This window comes from Volvox carteri (genome assembly GCF_000143455.1).
Source record: "Volvox carteri f. nagariensis unplaced genomic scaffold VOLCAscaffold_36, whole genome shotgun sequence".
Lineage (NCBI taxonomy): Eukaryota > Viridiplantae > Chlorophyta > Chlorophyceae > Chlamydomonadales > Volvocaceae > Volvox > Volvox carteri.
The window spans coordinates 123,343-140,767 of record NW_003307579.1 but is presented as its reverse complement, the minus strand read 5'-3'; the positions used below and the strand labels follow the sequence as shown (position 1 = coordinate 140,767).

At 58.0% G+C, this 17,425-nt stretch overlaps 1 protein-coding gene across 1 annotated transcript; it reads right to left on the bottom strand.

Annotated features, from left to right (window-relative positions):
* Positions 1-126: 126 nt before the first annotated feature.
* On the bottom strand, positions 127-16,982 carry VOLCADRAFT_105912 (uncharacterized protein; the record flags this gene model as incomplete). The annotated part of the gene is made up of 21 exons (XM_002953351.1): positions 127-1,062; positions 1,480-1,582; positions 2,319-2,461; positions 2,750-2,868; positions 3,265-3,964; positions 4,462-4,689; positions 4,839-4,969; positions 5,217-6,822; positions 7,075-7,145; positions 7,220-7,250; positions 8,175-8,616; positions 9,204-9,213; positions 9,343-9,447; positions 10,574-10,635; positions 10,789-10,819; positions 11,057-12,232; positions 12,423-12,752; positions 12,945-13,130; positions 13,326-13,494; positions 14,037-14,264; positions 16,750-16,982. 20 exons carry the CDS (start codon positions 16,980-16,982, stop codon positions 1,560-1,562), a joined length of 6,024 nt encoding a protein of 2,007 aa, XP_002953397.1. The 3' UTR covers positions 127-1,062; positions 1,480-1,559.
* Between the last annotated feature and the right edge of the window lie 443 nt (positions 16,983-17,425).

Below are 17,425 nucleotides of genomic sequence, written 5' to 3'. Positions count from 1 at the left end.
CCCCCATGGGCCCTTTCATAACGTTCCACCCCTGGCAGGTAAAAGGTTTGTTCCCGGCCTACATCTCTCGCTCTCTTGGCGCGGAGACGCGCGTACGATAGCGGTGCAGTGCCGAGGTGACGGCGGCCCGGGCCTTTCGTTACAACTCAAGCGACCCTATCGAAGGACATTTTTGCAGCACTCTGATGTACCGGCAATTTATCAGCGTCGCGATTACTCGTGTGCTACAATTGATTAAATGTCTTATATGGTTGAATGTGCAAGGATGTACTCGTAATGAGGAGCTGAGGAGCTAGACTTGCATGCACAGCCCAGGATACAACCAGGTGCAGGGCTTGTGTCTCATGCCACATATATACCACACATGTTAAGCAAATGGGTCTCACCAGCACGCATGGCTCACCACTCCTCACAAAATTGTAACTATTAATGGATATAATGGCTATCATGTACCATTGCTGTACAAGTCAGGAGAAAGCGGTTGATGCTCAAGGCAAGCCCTTCTGTACACTAGGACAGCCACGGCAAACTAAATTCCTGGCACCCACAAATGCTTGTCCTCATCTACCGCCGCCGCTTCTTGCCATGCTTTGTGTTTTTGCTCCTCCGCCTCCCGCCACCATCCGAGTCACTGTCTGAATCGTCGCTGCTGCTGCTACTCGAGTCATCGCTGCTGCTACTACTGCTCGAGTCGTCGCTGCTGCTGCTCGACTCGTCGCTACTGCTACTGCTGCTGCCGCTGGACCGTGAATCTGACGAGTCAGAGCTGGTGCTGCTACCGCTGCTTGTACTGTCTCTGCTCGTGCCGCTGCTTGTACTGTGATCCGAGCTCGAGCTCGATGAGTCGGAGCTAGTGTCGCTGCTAGTGTCTGAAGAGGTGTCATCAGATGAAGAAGAGGAAGAAGAAGAAGAAGGCGAACGTCGGCGCCGTTTCTTCTTACGCTCGTCGCCATGGCGGCCCTTCCCTTTCAACCTGCCACCTGCCGCTTGCTGCTTGCCATCCTCTTCCCTCAGTCGAAATTCCGGCGGAAGCTCATCTGGTGACAGAAAGCGCTGTTTGGCCTACAGCAAGCGTTAGCCCAACACCAGAAGCACGTGTCCAACATCCGCGAGAGTGCCTAGGTAGGCAATACGCATGCGCAAGTCAACGTCTAGTCAAACAGCGTCCATGCAGCGCTACACTCCGCTAATTAAATAGCACACCGCTTTATGCACGACATGGTGTGAAATGACCCTGAAATAGTCGCAGTGCAGTTGCGACGTGGTCGTTTAATTCAAGCCAGGCCCCGCCGCCCAGCCGTTAACCCGTGGCGCTCTGCAAGGAGCTGTCTTCAATCAACTCTCGCTTTCGCAACAACATCCCACTCCTTCCAGACCGATAGGTTGACAATACGCCGGCGCCACGCAGCCAGCGTGCAGACGGTGTGACGCCACCCCACAGGATAGGCGTGTTCAAACGAAAGGGTGGCCATGGCATACCTTAGGCTGTTTGAGCTGCTGTGTACGGGAAGGGCGTGCTGCATATGCCGGCTCGTTTTTGCACTCGTAAGTCCAATGACCTATTTGAAGACAACGCTGACATCTGCAGTTGAGAAAGCACAGCAGGAAGTCACCGACAGGTACCCCCTTTACTGAAATCGGGCAGACAGAACCAAAATTCATAAGCAGCCAAACGGTAAAGCATGCTCACCTTGCACTCTGTCGGTTCTGAGTGCCCCCCAGCCCACCTTGTGCCTGTATTTAGATATTTGTAATCATTGAGAAAGTAATTTTCCAGCGCCGCACTTTACAACGTCAAGGGATGCAATCATACCGAGAAACGCCCCGAAAGGTGAACAGAGGAAGAGCCAAGGAGGTTTGTCATTACGTCTTCCCTTGATAACGAAACAGGTTGTGACGAAATATGAATAATTATGTCTTCCTCATTACCCAACACTCGTTCTTGAAATTGAAGGCTGCTGTACAAGTGTACGGCCATGTTACAAGCCAGGTCCTATAACTAGGAAGAGCCGAGATTATCAAAACCCTCCAGTGAGCCTCCCAGACCACACCCCATTGCATATCTCCTCTAATAAAAGCCTTTACATCCGACACGCCCTGAAGAAACCAGATTTCCAACCCGCACCTCACTCTCTAGCCCGCCTGCCCCTCGGCCTCCAACTGCAGTTCCAGCCTCTGCAGCTCCTCAAGAAGCTCAGCCTCAACATCCTCACTTAGATCAACAGACCCCATCCCATCATCGCTAACTGAGAATCCCGCACTGGGTGCGGCGTCGCCCGGTCCCGCTGGCAGGCCAGGGTGGCCACTGCCACCTGCACCTGGCGGGGACAGGGACGATGCTGATGTCGATGATGGCCCTGACTCTACGGAGGCGGCTGCTGGTGCAACCGTCCCCAACAGGAGGTCTATGCGACGCATCTCCGCCCGCATGTCGCCTTCATTGTCCACATGGACCAGCGGCCTGGGGCGTGCAGACATCAATGCGGGCGGGCAGGCAGGCAGGCAGGCGGTGTGCTGACGGGCCAGGGAGGACGGAGTCCTGCCCTACTGCCGCGCAGACAACTCCGGAGAAGGAGCGAGCTTGGCATGTGACGACAGCGCGAAGGGCACTGTCAGGGCCTCCAGGGCCCGGTCTTGTGTCTTCTACGCACTAGGAATTTGTCTGTTATCCCTCATGCATCTAATAGGCCCAGCGGCCGTGCCACACGCACATCCTTAGTTTACCTGACCTGGCCTTACGTGGTCTGACCTGCATGAGGGTAAACTTGACCGCGCCAGCTGCAGTACCCGGGATGCAGTCCCACGGGTCACTCCAGACAGCTCGAGCTGCACCAGCGCTGTCATCTGAGACAGCGCCGACCAGTCCACCTGAGGTCGACAGCCCAGAGGAACACAGGGACAGACCACGGGCAGCGACATGAGGCAGAGGGGCCAGGGAGGGAGGTGATACCGGACTTGGACCAAGAGTACAAGGACGCCCTGGCTGAGACAAAGAACTGAAGCTGCGCTGTCAAGGCAGGGCAGGGCAGGGCGATCCACCCGGCAACAGCCTTCTTAGCCTACTCGGCTGCATAGGCTGGGTGGCGTCCGGTCTCCAATCTTCGCAGCTCCCACCTCCTCACCCCCACCACGGGGACCGCCGGTCTCCTCCATTACCCCATGAACCATACATAGAAACACACGCATACACACCTACAGCTTCTTCTTCCTCTTTTTCCTCAGCATCCTTAACACAAATCTACCCAGCAACCCCAGCAAGCGCACCTCGTCGCCCCAGGGCCCCGATGCGCGGTCCTCCAACTTCAGCGAATGCAGCCGCCGCATCCTGGCCACCCCGCGGACCAGCTGCGCCATCCCCATGGGGCCATCCGCAGCCACCGCCCTGACCGCCGCAGCGCCTGCTGATACCTCCCCTTCCCCCCTTCCCTCCCCTTCCGGCATCTGCTGCTGTCTGGCCCCTTCTGCGGCCCCAACCAGCAGTCCCTCATCCCCCTCTTCCCCGACCTGCCCCCCCCCGCGCCTTCCCAGTGGCAGCTCGGTAGCCCAGCGGTTAAGCTCCAGTCGCTCCAGCCAAATCAGTTCCTCCGCCAGTTTTGCCCACTGCTGCCCCTCCGCCTCATCCCCATCCCCCTCTACTTCCCGCTCCTCCTCCTCCTCCTCCTCCTCATCATCATCATGGTCATCACTTTTATCCTCCTCATCTCCATCGCCATCATACTCCTCTCCACAGTCGGAGGCTCCTGGTGGTCCGGAGTGGAGCAGACTGGTGTTGGGGGCCGGACTCGGGTAAGGAAAATCACCGCCACCGCGGCCGGCCCCCGCTACCTGGCAGCTGCGTTGGTGTTCAGCGCTGATGCTGGCGGAGCGGTGTCGGGATCGTCGTACAATGTACGGCGGGTCATCTTCGGGCCACGTTAGCTTCAGCTCCAGCAGACTGGTGCAGCGGCTCACGGCGCCGAGGAGGCTGTCCCCCGTGGTAGGGGTGGGGGGGAATTAGGGGGAGAGGGCGGGTCACAAGAGACACACGCATAGCGGTTGCGTAAGACAGAGACCCTCCGGAGGCCAGAAAAGCATGTGCCCGGAAGGCGCATTCGCGCAAGTCGCAAACCGCTGTCGTGGACACAGGCGAGATGCGATTTGCAATATCTGGGTTGCTGGCCTTTTCGTTCAGGTTTTCTACAAGCCGCTTCACCGAAGCGCTCAATCCGTCGTCCCTCCGGCGTCTCTCAAGTTCCCATCCCCACACAACCCTCTTGCGCCCATGATAGAGCTCTTCACCACCAGCACGCAGCTAGCTCTACCTCACCTCACCTCACCTCACCTCACCTCACCTCACCTCACCTCACCTCACCTCACCTCACCTCACCTCACCTCACCTCACCTCACCTCACCTCACCTCACCTCACCTCACCTCACCTCACCTCACCTCACCTCACCTCACCTCACCTCACCTCACCTCACCTCACGCCTAGCACCTGCCAGCGACAGAACTTGAGGCTCAGCAGCTTCAGACTCTGTGGAAACAGCTTGCAGCCGGTTGCAGCCTGTTGACCACCACCCGCAGCGAGCCCCGGACCCGCATACGGAGCCGCACTTGGAAGGCCTCGACGAAGCTGCAGGGGCTGCGGGGACTCAGCGCCAATCTCCCGCCTGCTCCTCGCAGCGTTCCACATCCCACTCCTACTGCTACTGCTAATGCAGCGGCGGGGCCCCCACCTGAGCTGTAGCCCGTTCAGCGATAGCGCCCTCAGTCCCCCGGGAAGTTCATCCAAGAACAGCGGCTGTGGTGCAGTCCAACCCCCCGTGCGACTGGGGGGCCCACTGCCGAGGGACAGCACCTGCAGGCACCGCCAACGGGAGGAAATAGGGGCCTCAGGCCCCGTCGCCATTTGGAGCCCTTGCAACCCCTCGTCACCGCCACCGATGGCGCCACCAATGGCACTAGCGGCAGCAGCACCAGCACCTTGTCCTGGTTGAACCAAGGATGTGAATGGGGGCGCTGTAGTTGCTTTCTGCGCGGGTGACGCCGCCGCCGCCGCTACAGCAGCAGTAGCAGGAGAATGGGCTGCGATGGCTGAGGATATATCTCCGGCGGTGGTGCCCTTGTGCCTGCCGCCATCGCTGCTACGTTCCAAGGGCGCTGCTGCTTCTCGTAAGCCTGCTGTCACGGCTGCTGCTCCATGCACTGTTCCTCGAGCTGTCCGTCCGCTGCCCACCGGAACCCGTCCGAGGGCCTCGACGCCAGTCCGGTCCAGACCAGACCAGCCGCCGGCGCTGTACTGCAGTACGACAAGGCGGGGCCAGGCGGAAGTGAGGTGCGCCGCCACCATGTCGCCCCTCAACGGCATCTCGACGGCCCGTTGGGACAATACATTGACCTCCACAAGCCGTCGACAATCTAGCAGCGGCCGCCAGGCGCGTAAGGCCGCCTCCTTGTTGGTGACGGCAGCGGCGGCAGCCTGGACTGCCTGCGTGTCCTCGTCCTGGCAAGGGGCGCCCTCCTCGGCCCCGCCCTTGATTGCCAGGTGCAGGACCTCCAGCTGCGGCAGGCCGCCCACCAAACGCCGCAGCTGCGCAGCGCTGCGTAACGACAACATCAGCACTCGCAGCCGCGGCAAACTAAGCAGCCCCAGCCGCCTACCGCCACCACTGCTGCCACCCGCGCTTGCCACCCCACAACCGAGCTCCATGCCCTGAACAACGCCGCTCTCCTCCTCCTCCCCAGCTGCACGCCACTGCCGCTCAGCCACCGTCACGCCGTCCCTAACCTCGCCTGCCCTCGCCTCCAGATCCACCTCCTCCACCTCCTGCAGGACGCAAGGCGACAGCCCCTCCCCCGGGGTCCAGCCGTTGATACGGAGCTCCTCCAAACCCCCCAACACCCTCAGCGCCTCCCAGTCCGCCCCGGTGAGCCGCTCAGACTGGAAGGACAGCACCGTCAGGGAGCGAAACCCAGTGGGCCCTGACAGCGAGGACGGCGGCGGCAGCAAGGGGAGGGAAGCCACCGCTATTTGTGGCGATAACCGCGGGGATAGCGGGTCCAGCCCGTGGGGCACACGGACTGCCGTCGCCGTCGCCGCCGCAGCCGCGGCGGCGGCCTCTGCCCGTTGGGCGTGTTCCGCCAGGCTGGTGAGCAGGCTGCCCACTCCCACTTCCTCCCGCACGTGCCCCGATGATCGGGGCCCCCTCTGGTGCCAATGTCCCCACCTAGGGGGACGGGCGCCGCCAACCTCCAGGCGGGTGAGGCTTGCCAATGGGGTTGCTGGAAGCGAGGGGGCAGGGCATGGAAGGGCACTAGCAGCCGCAGCATGGGAAGGAGGGAAGAGGAGGAGAGGGAAGTACGGACGGGAGGACGGGCAGGGGACGCAAGTAGAGGTGCTGCCGCAGCCTAGTTGTTCATGGAAGTACTCCTGCAACTGCGGCGGCGGCGGGGCCAGTCCCCGCTGCAACGGCGGTGATTCTGGTCGCAGCTCGACCAGCCAAGGCGGCGGCTGGCCGTGTATCGCCAGGGACGGGCTCCGGAGCCGCAGCTGCCGTACTGTTGGTAGCCAGACTGGCCAGACGAGCAGACCGGGGTGCCAGTCCACGGGCAGGAGCTCCCGGGGGGGTAATGAGAAGGACGCAGCGAACCTGGCGGCAGACCTGGATGCTTCCCTCGCCGCCGCCGCCGCCGCCGCCGGGCCAGAGGCGCCGAGTGCATCGGCCGATGAAACCTCATCTAAGGCGGCTCCAGTCGAAGACGTCAGCGCCAGCGATACGGCAGCACGGCAGGCGCCCAGCCAGCCGTCGGGCCCATCGTAGGCGTCAGCTAGGGATAAGGCCCTGCGGCGTGGCAGCAGCCCGGGGTGGGGAACCGAGGCAAGTGGATGGGCCCGGGGGGTTGGAAGCCACGAGAAGCTTCTAAAAAACGACCCGTCATGTCACCTATAGCGGCCAAATCAGCCGATCAAGCTTCAAAAGGCCCTCAAGGTCACTCTCCTCCACTCGCCTGCCGGCTGACGTTCGGGTTCGTGTGTGTTTTCCTCAGCTCCCCAACCCTCTACATAGAACCGTCATCCTTTCCCAGCCCCGCACCTGAGCCCGGACATCGCCACCACCGCAGCCAGATGGCCCCCCTCAATTCTGTGCCAAGAAAGCGATAGCTCCTGCAGCAGGGGCAGGCGCAGCAGTGCCGCCGTCAGGGGACCGGGCGGCGGCACCAGGCGACCGTACAGCTCACCCTGCCCGCCCTCGCCTGCGCCCAGCTCCAGCTGTAGCCGGGTAAGGCGCGGCGGCAAGGAAAGCGGTGCGGTCAGGAAGGCACACTGCGGCGCTGCAGGCGGGCCCGGGCCCGGGGCTTGGGTAACTGGCCCCAAATGTGTGCTGTTCGAGGTGCTGTGCGTTGTCACTTCCGCCAGGAGGGGTCCTAGAGCTCCTGAACTTGAGTGGTTAGGGCCCGGTATCGTTGGCAGCTGTTGCGGCTGTAGCGGTTGTAGCAGTCGCATGGTGAGCCTGTGTACAGTAGTTAGCCAGTCAGGCAGGCAGCCCCGAAGCCACGTGTCAGAGTTCCCGCTTCGCTGCCGATGACGGTTTCGGAGACGCTCCCCGGGATATACCGGTTTCGGAGAGCGGGCAGCGCTTGCTGGGAGGGTGGGGGGATCTGGTGCTGGGGCCCTCTCTGTGATGGGCACTAGCTGCCTGCCTGCCTGCCTGGGTCTAGCAGGCTGAGAAGCCCGTGTTGTTTTGTCGAATACCATTCGAGCACCGTTTCCAATGAAGCCAGAGAGGCGCCTGAATGCTCCGCCCGAGTGTTGGAATGCAGGCTACAGGCTAGATGAGCTACACAAAGCGTGGACAACCCTTAGACTGCGGCCGGCCCCTGCCATCGGCGTGAGGGTCCTATGGGTGGTAAGTGGCCTCTGGGACGGCCCCACGGGCCACCACTCCTCTTCTTAGCACTTCTTCCGTCAGGGAGCCGTTCAGGAGTTTCCGTCCCTATGGTGGGACGGTAGGGACTCCCTCCCCTCCCTTCCGGCCCCAGGAACAGCACCCGCAGGGCACGACAACCCTTGGCCCCGCATTGGGCCCTTTTATCGCTGTAGCACACGTCAGCAGGGCATTGATGTTGGGCCGCGCTCCATCACCCGCTCCATTTCCCACTGCATGAACCCCTTCCTCACAACCCCCTTACTCACGCCTTGAAGAGCTGCTCCAGTCGCTGCTGTTCCGCTGCGGATAGCACCCGCCCACCCCACACCAGCCGCAGTGGCAGTCGGGCCGATATCCGGACGGCCTCCACGGTTCGCCAGAGGTCATCACCTACAGTCCCACCGTCACCGCCATGACTGCCAGCCCCTCTCCCGTCAGCGCCCCCTACACCGCTCTGTGAGACGCGAGACGGGCCGCCTGCTGCCCCCGCATCTTCCGCTGGTGCTGGTGCTGGTGCTGGTGCTGGTGGTGTTGCCACTGCGGCGGCGACGGTGGTGGCGGCGGTTAGATGGCTCCAGGGGGTTTCCAGGCACGGCCACTCCGAAACCAAGGCCAGCAAATCCAGATGTAGGTGGATCTTGGTTGCATGGGGGAAGGCGACACGGGCAGACTCCAAGGGAGGTATGCCGGGACGGAGGCCGGTCAGCGCTGGGGTGGCGGTTGGGGTTTGGGATGGCGGTGATGGTAGTGCTGGCGTCGGCCAGGGGACGTGTACGAGGTGCACCAAGTGAAGGAAAGCGCCGCGAAGGGAGCGGCTGACCATGCGCAAGCGCAGCACTTCTTGGGTGGTGAGCGCAGGGCGCAGATCCTTGCAGAAGGCGCGGTCGCGGTGGAGAAACGAAGAGCAGGACGGTGGCATCCGGACAGTCGTGAACAGGCAATCATCTTAATAGAGGTTTAGGAAAGGATTGCGTGAGCGCGACTGTAGCGGTGCAAATTAAAAAGCTCGCAGCAGTATCGTTAGTAAGCGAACCAGGACTGGCAGCATTTACCAGGACGTGTCGCGCGAGGACTGCCTGCCAATCGTGACTGTCCTGTAAAACCCCATCAGTGGACTCGGAGATGTTCGGCGCGTGAATAGACATGACGCAGATGAGACGGGACAGCGAGTCTGCAACTCCGATAAAGCTGTCAGTCAGCAGCCGCTTCAGACACTTTCAACGGAAACGCCAATGGCGGATGCAATGATAAAAATATTCGCACTTATCCTGTTTTAAGTCCAAACTACATCTGACCTGTGAGAAGCTGTACGATGAGGTAGGGAAGTTGGTCGCGGCGGTTGTTTGGATTCAGACGGGATCAGCCATTTTTGTATCGGTCCTTTGTCCAAGCTTTAGCACTCTAATTATACAGAAGGTTAGAGGAATGTTTTACCATTGTGCAATTAAAGGCTTTGCTGGGTACTGGGTCCTTGAGCAGAGTGTAGCAATCAAAGTTGAGATGGTGAAAACCTGCCAATTGCACATACGCCTTGCCGGGCTGCGTCGTGCGTGGACGCAATGTGTGGGCAAAAGGTGGATCAGATGTGTTCGACCGGGACTGCACACGGCTTCGCAATGATGGAGGTGTCACCCACCACCCATACGACATATGCCCTGTTAACACGTATCACAGACACATTCTGTTACATTACAACGCCAGGACTGAATAGTTCGACGCGCGCAAAATGGCTGCATCCTGTCCTTTTTCGTCGTTACGTCGAACGTCGACATGTACCACTCAAAACATTCATTCTGTGTTGGTTGGTAAACCTGCGTCAGAAATTTAAGTACGACACCATACACTCCACCAGGACGTCGGGGACTGGGGTGCGGATAACGACATTCAAGCATTCAGCGTGTCGAGGGGACATGTCGTTCAGGATATGCAGGCGTCATGTCATGCAAATGCTGCCGCCGCCGCCTTGTAAACCATACACCACGATCCCGTGAAGGGCAACGGATTGAACCGAAAGATTTCAGCGAACAGGTACCCACCTCTGGCCCCAGACTCACGCTCAGCCGTTCAACATGCGGCCAAGCACCAAGCAATAAAACATTGTGCACTACACATACTTACATCAGGTTTTTCAGCGGCAAGGAACGGCCTCCACTCGTTGCGGCCCCGAGCGGCGACAGACTCGGTTTGGGTAGGTGGAGGGCACGAGCGTCCGTGTCCGAATCCGAATACACTAATAGGCTTTGTTGGTGCATGTCATCGATATCTCAAGCTCATCTGTAAACACATCGACTGCCAAGATAGGCGCCCGGTTCCTTGGTTCACCAGCCAACGACATTATGCTTGTACCATTAATACGTGCCAAATGTGGCATAATTCCGTTCCAACCCCCAAATAATTGAGTCCAGCAATTCGCCGATGTTTCAAGATTTGCGAGCCCCCTTCCCCCCTTCCCTGCCTCGTCATGTCTGCTCAGTTTTTAATAATTAAGCAATACTATCCTTGAGCACGAGTACCTCAGCTCCCTGTATATAACCAACATCGCGTTATCACCGAGTTAGCTTGATTGCCCCCTTATGCGCTGCGCCCCGACAGCACCCGACCTGCGACCCAGGACATTCGTTTCACTAAATACATGAGATCCGTCAGCCTCGGCCCGCGCCCCCACCGCAGCAGCCGCGTCACCCGTTGCCCCCAACCGTGAAGTATCAATCGCTGTGCCCCGTCTGCCTGCAGCCGCACCATCGGCATGGGAGCCGGGCACAGGAACTGTGCCTTGCGTCTCGGAGACTACACGCTGCGAATCACTAGATATGACAGAAGCTCCCGAATTTGATGACTGGGCCTGTGCCTCTGCAGCCCCTTGATCCGGAGGCAGCTCACCACGCACAATGTAGTGCGTTTGGTGGATAAACTGCACCGGGAGGAAGCAACGTGCCACGGGCAAAAGGGTTCTTGTCAGTTTCCCCCTGCGCACTACATGCCCATACCTGCTGGCCTCAACAGGTTGCAGCCACTTAGCATGACCAATCTAGGATGGCGGAAATGCCACAACAGACAGGGAACAGGCCCTATAAGTTGCACAATGCCGGACTGCAGGCCTCACCCCATTTGGATAAGCCCACGTCATTCCCCAGCCATGCCCACTCACCAATACGTTCTCTGCCCCTTCTGGATGAACCCGATCCGTCAGATGCTGGAAAACGTCCGGCTTCAGCTTGCACCATGTAGGCGGCCGTGCAAGCTGTGAAGAGCCAGTAGCCGTCAAGGACGGACCGGCCCCCGAACCGGATCCCGCTCCCAACATCGTCCCGTCAGCCTTCTGGCCGGCGCCTTTGTCGTCGTTGGAACCGATGTTGGCAACGCCGGGCAGCTGGCCCAGCGGCGTCCCTCCCACTCGCAGCGCCCTGGTGATATTCAGCCACCGCTCGTCGCACACGTATCCGGTATGGGCGGCATAGATGTATCCAAGGTCATGCAGGCGATGCAACAGCCGCATGCCGCCCCCCGGGTAGCCAGAGCGTTCCACCAGTGCGGGCGCATACTCCAGCAGCACCACGCCCGGGCGATGGCGTTGAAGCCACGACTCTGCCCCGTCCAAGATCCAGCCCTCCCAGCCGTGTGCGGAGAGGCGCAGGGCGCCGACCTGGTACGGCAACAATGCATCATCCCACAGGAGCCCCGAGCCATTGTTCCGGGCTTGAGAGCTTGCGCCTGCAGCAGCGCCCGCCGGGTGAGCTTCTGCTTGGGCCATTTGCGGTCCGGCCAACGATGCCGTTGATTTGGGTGCCTCCATACTGCCCATGAGCATATGTGCGAGGGTCTGGCGGACCGTCATGAGCGCACACTCCGCCGGCGGCAGCGCGTGCAGCAAGGGATCCCCATAACCCCGCCGTGTGGCCGCCGCGGTAGCGTCGTTTGGTTCAGACGGCACACTTTGCCTTGCCTCACTTCCGAGGTCTGAACCGCCCATCTGTACCACATCGTCCCCGCTCCGCTCTCCCAGACAGAGTGTCGACGGTGCAGCGCCGAGGCTGACGTTATAGAGCCGGATGCGGTCTTCAAAGCCATTGTACACAATCGAAAAACTGAACGCCTCTATGCTGCGGGGGCTGGTCTCAAACGAAACTACCTTGTGGCCGCGGGCGGCTGCTGCAAGGCTGAAAAAGCCCGTCCCTGCCGACACATCCACCAAGACCGTGCCTTGGGAAGGTGGGCCGAGCGCACCCACCAGCGCTTCGACAACCTGCGGCCGCCGACTGGGTCTCGACATTGCCGCCTGCCAGGTGCCCCAGCTGGTCAGGTGCGCCGAGACGTCCGAACCCGACTGCGAGAAGGGGTAGGAAGGAAAATGAGTACAAAAGATGTGGTAAGGACGAGGGAGCATGTGATAAGGGGGTAATGCTTTCGGTGCTCTTGACCGATGGCGCTTCGTACCGTCTCGTTTCAGGCAACATGGCTCTTCGTTCAAACTTCGCGGCTCCCAACCAGCTGACCATGTCAGCTCACTGCCTTACCTGCATGTCGCCCTGGCCGATAAGGTGAGTCATGATGGTAAAAGGCGGATTAAAGGCCGCGGATACTGGAAAGAGATGCAGCACAGATGGTGTTATTGGCTCCTCTGCCTTAGCCGCCTCATTTCGGCGCTGCAACGCCGCCATGATGACACCCGCCAGGATTTGCAGCACGCTGCGGCGCTTATGCCAACCACCGCGCTTCTTCCAGCTGCCCAGGAAGTGGTGCAGCACCACGATCTCCTTGGCATCTGGTGTAAGCCCGTCGATCCCGGCAGGGTGCACGCCAAAGGCAACCCGCGGTAGGATGCGCACCTTCCACGGGTCACCCGCCTAAACGGTGCAGAGCAGGAGGGCAGGATGACGTCAGATGCCAATATTGAATGATCAATATATCGAAATTAATAACTTAGATAACAATCTTAGATAAAGACTTGTAAATGTGTTCACATGAGCTCGCTGTATTCCAAACACTCCTCAATCTACTTGAGGCATCGGTCCAAACGTGTACCGCTGGTGCCGTACCTTCGTGGGCGGATGTGCCGCGGCGTGCCGGAGCACCGCGTCGGTCCACATTCCCGGACCGGTTCGCTCAAGCGTGTCCCTGTTCGTGTTGTTGGAAAAAGTGTGCCTAGCGTACCGAGCTATGTGATCGCACGCTGCACGGAGGACTGGGTGCCCCGGTGCCGCCGCGAAGAACCATTGCAGCACCTGCGACACCAGTCGAAGACAGATGGCTGAAGTAAAACGAAGCCAAATTGCAAGTTGCGGATATCCCAAAGATGCGCACACAGGCAATTTGCCATGCAACGACGCAAACGGTTAACAGCGAACCTGAGCCCACGTGAACCCAGAATGTGCAGTCTGTATGCACGAGGTGCTGCATCACGTGCAAGCTCCGCATACCTGGCGCCTGCGCACGAAATGCCGCTTGAATGCCTCCGCGTCGGTCGCCACCTCCGCCTCCCACCCCACCACCAGTGTATCCGTGGGCAGCAAAACGGTGTCGAGTGGTTGACGTAGCTCAACATCAATGTCCGCATAGACGCCCCCAAGACGCAGGATCACCATGTACCTAGCGAGGCGTGGGTTCAGAGGCGCGAGTACCTAGCTTCAGTGGCAAGCACAACGTGACGGCTCCCTAATACCCGCTAGTCCGATTCTAGGCATCAGTTTCACAAGCACCGTATTGTCCGCATCCCCGTGGGTATCATGCAAAAAATACTGTGCGGTGCTGCCTCCACCAACCTGAAAAAGTCCGAGCGCTCCACATCCTTAGGGAGTGATAAGTATGCGTCCAAATACTCGGGGAACTCCCTCCGAACGAATGCAATGCAGCCTTCATCATCATAGAACCTGCTTTGCCAACCTGGGCCATTCACCCGAGTCCAGCTTTCCCTGACGACGCGCAGTGCTGAAGGAAGTTGACGCGTTCGGTATGTTTGGTGGATAATTCTGCGAAAAAAGCACACCCACACCCTTCAGTCGTTTACGGTCACGGAAAACACATCGCCACCTGAACTACATGCTTGCTGGCAAACACCAAGTACTCCTTTTGAGGACTTCGCAGCAAATAGAAGGTCATGAAATCCTTGAGCTCCGATTCAAAGGGCGTACCTGGGAATCAACATAGGAGTCGGGTCCGCAAGCTTAGCAGGATTCCTTAAGCCACCCTGAGACGGATTAAAAAACCTAAACTCCGTAAACAACTCGAGCAAGTCCTTGTACGAGGCACCGTTAACGGGCAAAAGCTCGCAGACTGGCCCGCAAGAAAAAAGTTGCAGAAATATCAGGAACACGAGAGGCAGTCCAAGCAGCCACAATGCTCGTGTTGAGGACCGGCTGCTGGAAGGGCAGGTGATGCCAACGAAGAGGGTCAGCGGGACGCGATGTGGTATGGATGTCCGAGGCTTTAGCATGTGCTGCGCGCCCAGCACACTAAACGGATGAGCGAATGGCAGCTCCGCTGAATACTGGCCACGGGCCATTCAATCCTGGGGGGCCCAGTCAACCCGCCGTTGTCGAATAGTCCAAGAATCTAATACCTGTAATCTGCATTGTACTAAGCAGCTTTTATCGAAGTTATAGATGCGAAACGCCTCATTCCACTCAGTACCGTGGTCCTTATAGAGACCTGCATGAATCGGCAGCAGAAAGAACAATCACGACATACTTCTGCACCTGTACCTCATTATCTAGGTGAAAGATCATTCGCGAGTGAGTTTTTGGGGGAAGGGACAAACTGTACGAAAGGAGCCGTACATATAATGATTGCAAATACTTTCCCACAAACACTCTTGTTGGCTCAACCTTCAGGTGCATATTATACATTGTAACATGCAGATGTAACTCCCTTTGAACGTATTTTGAAATACTTCAAACTCGCTTGCGGTTGCCGTTTTCTCAATGAACATCAGGAAATGATCTTATCTGTGTTACACCAATAAAGCATGTAAATATAAAGCACTTACATATTTATCTCGCTCAGCATATTGTGATTGACAAGTTGATCCGCGCAGCTATCCCGATGTTTTCATCTGTGCAAGGGAATATAGAGCTCGTGCTACCCTGATGCACACCTACCGTGAAATGGTCAAAGCTAATGTACTTCCTTCGCAGAAATGTAAGTCGCTGGTATCGACTTTATTCCTTCGGATGGTACTGAACATATGCAGATGAGTACCTCGCAAGCCTTGTCCCCGGACATGGTTAGGTGCCCGACCTTCGTCCGCCGCCTGTACGATTTGCTCTACTGGTGTAAGACCCGAGGAAGCCGTCGAGAAGCCAGGAAGGGCCCTACTGACAGTCCCCTCCTCGGGCATATTTTCAAGTCATTAGATCTTTTTGCTTTGAATTCTTAAATAATACTGGGCCCTTTTAAATTGAACTTCATGACATCGTTGGACAAAATGGCATGTCACTCGGCAACTCCTTCCCTTGGAAATCCCGGAACATGGAAAACAGCAATGGTGAACCCTGATGACATGTCACCAAAACATCTTTTTCCGTATACTTCACTGATCACCATTCATCTCAGTGTGTATACGCTCAAAGAACACAAGGCCTAAAACCCTTAGTTAGGCAACATAGATGGCATCAATAACAGCGTGCATGCCATGTAAGCCAAGAACAACCTTCCAGCTGAGTGAGGAGGACTGTGTATTCCTAGGGTTGGCCACCCAGTCCAGGTCACCTCGCCACTCCATGCCAAAGCCCCAAAGCACAGTCCAGGTCACCTCGCCACTCCATGCCAAAGGCCTAAAGCACGCAATTAGCGCAAAGTGTCTGCCACACAGACACTGCAGGTCCATGAAAACCTCCATGTGAAGCTCTACATGGGGCACGTGTAGCTCATGCGCCCCCTAGCTTTCCTGCTACAGAGCCGCTTACCACTCCACTTCACTCTCAGCTTCGGTCCATGTGATAGGGCCTCAGCTCCTCAGCACCGAAGCAGTCACCTATGCAGGTCCAGCAGCTGTCCCCAGCACCCAGGTAGACCAGCTGATTTGAACCTGCTGCCACTGCTGGCGTTGGGTAGCTGCCCCTCTCCAACCATAGTGGCCATGGTCTGGTTTGATCGACACTACTGTCTTATACAGTTGAAGGTCCCGAGATCGATTCTTGGGGAGACCCCCGACAGTGTCGGGAGCGTGAGATTATGGCTAGCTTCTGAGATGTGGAGTTGAGGTCACAATTGATGGATCGAGAATCGCACGCTGGGTTGGTGGCGATTGCTGAACCCCCTGTCTCAGAGAATGTTCGGGGGAATGGATGGGGGAGCTCCTAGAAGGCAGGATCAACCGCCTTGGACTTCCAGTTCGTATGGCGTAGTACAGTGTGGTAATGGTGGATGGTGCTGTATGGTATAATAAATCGTAGAAATGACAATGTGTTCAAATGGCCCAGAAGCCTCCCACTCTGTAACAATTCAATTCAATATCGGCCATGCAACCCTGACTAGGCCCTCGATGCCTCAGCCCAGAAGTGTACTGCCTACCACCCTCCCGGTGCAGCCATATGACGCATCTGTAAGGTGAAACCCACCTGAATGGTTATAAAGGGTAGGGGCGTGAGCATGTTTGGGCCGAAGCCGCCAGGAGTAACCTGTGCACAGCAAAGCTATGCAGGCCTTCCTCATTACCATGTTATCATAGCACTGCTTTATAGTGCTTGGCCCAGCCCCAGGTGGTTGATTCAATCAAGTGGGATGCATACATTGCGATGACTCTCCAAAGGAAACTGCCAGTCGCCCTTGATCTAAATGCATGCATAAACATGACGCGAGAGATCGGTGCGTTGCTGCTGCTGGTGCTGTCCTGTGTCCCCACACCGCAGCCAGACAAGGTAGTCTGTTGCTGAGGTGCTGTGGCCGCTGCCTCCACCCTTGAGCACCGCTCGGATGTGCATGGATGCGGCCACCAAGTTGACCAACTCAGCCGATGCCTGGATTGGGGCACGCAACTCGGACTTGTCTGCAGCTGCCTGAAACTCCTGCTTTGTTGACTGATCGAATCTTCGCAGAAGGCCATCGAGCTGCGCTTTTAGGGTCTCCGAATTGTCCATGAAGTCGTACCACGGTTTTACAGCCGATTAGGTGCACAGCCATGTAGTTCGTGTCTTTCTGGAAGAGCAGCGGGGCTCCTGCGCGGTTCAATAGGCGGCAGAGACCGCGTCATAACTCCGCGAGCGGTCATCTGGTAGAGATCGTCTGATGGCACAGGGTTGCAGGTTCGTGCGAAGACCTAACGCATTTACTGACAGGAACTTGACAGAGGTCAATTGCCCATTTACAAAAGTATGGAGCCTGCAGCTATGTGCATGGGTTATAAGTGCTGAAGCTCATTAACGAAACGCATGCGGGGAATGCATGCGCAATGCGGGGAATACATGGGCAGGCACTATGCACTGTGGCACCACTGATCACATTATCGCGAAACCCAGCGACCCCTGGCGGTTCGGTAAGGACAGAGGAGGGCAGCATGCTGGTTGACAATATTGCGTTATCG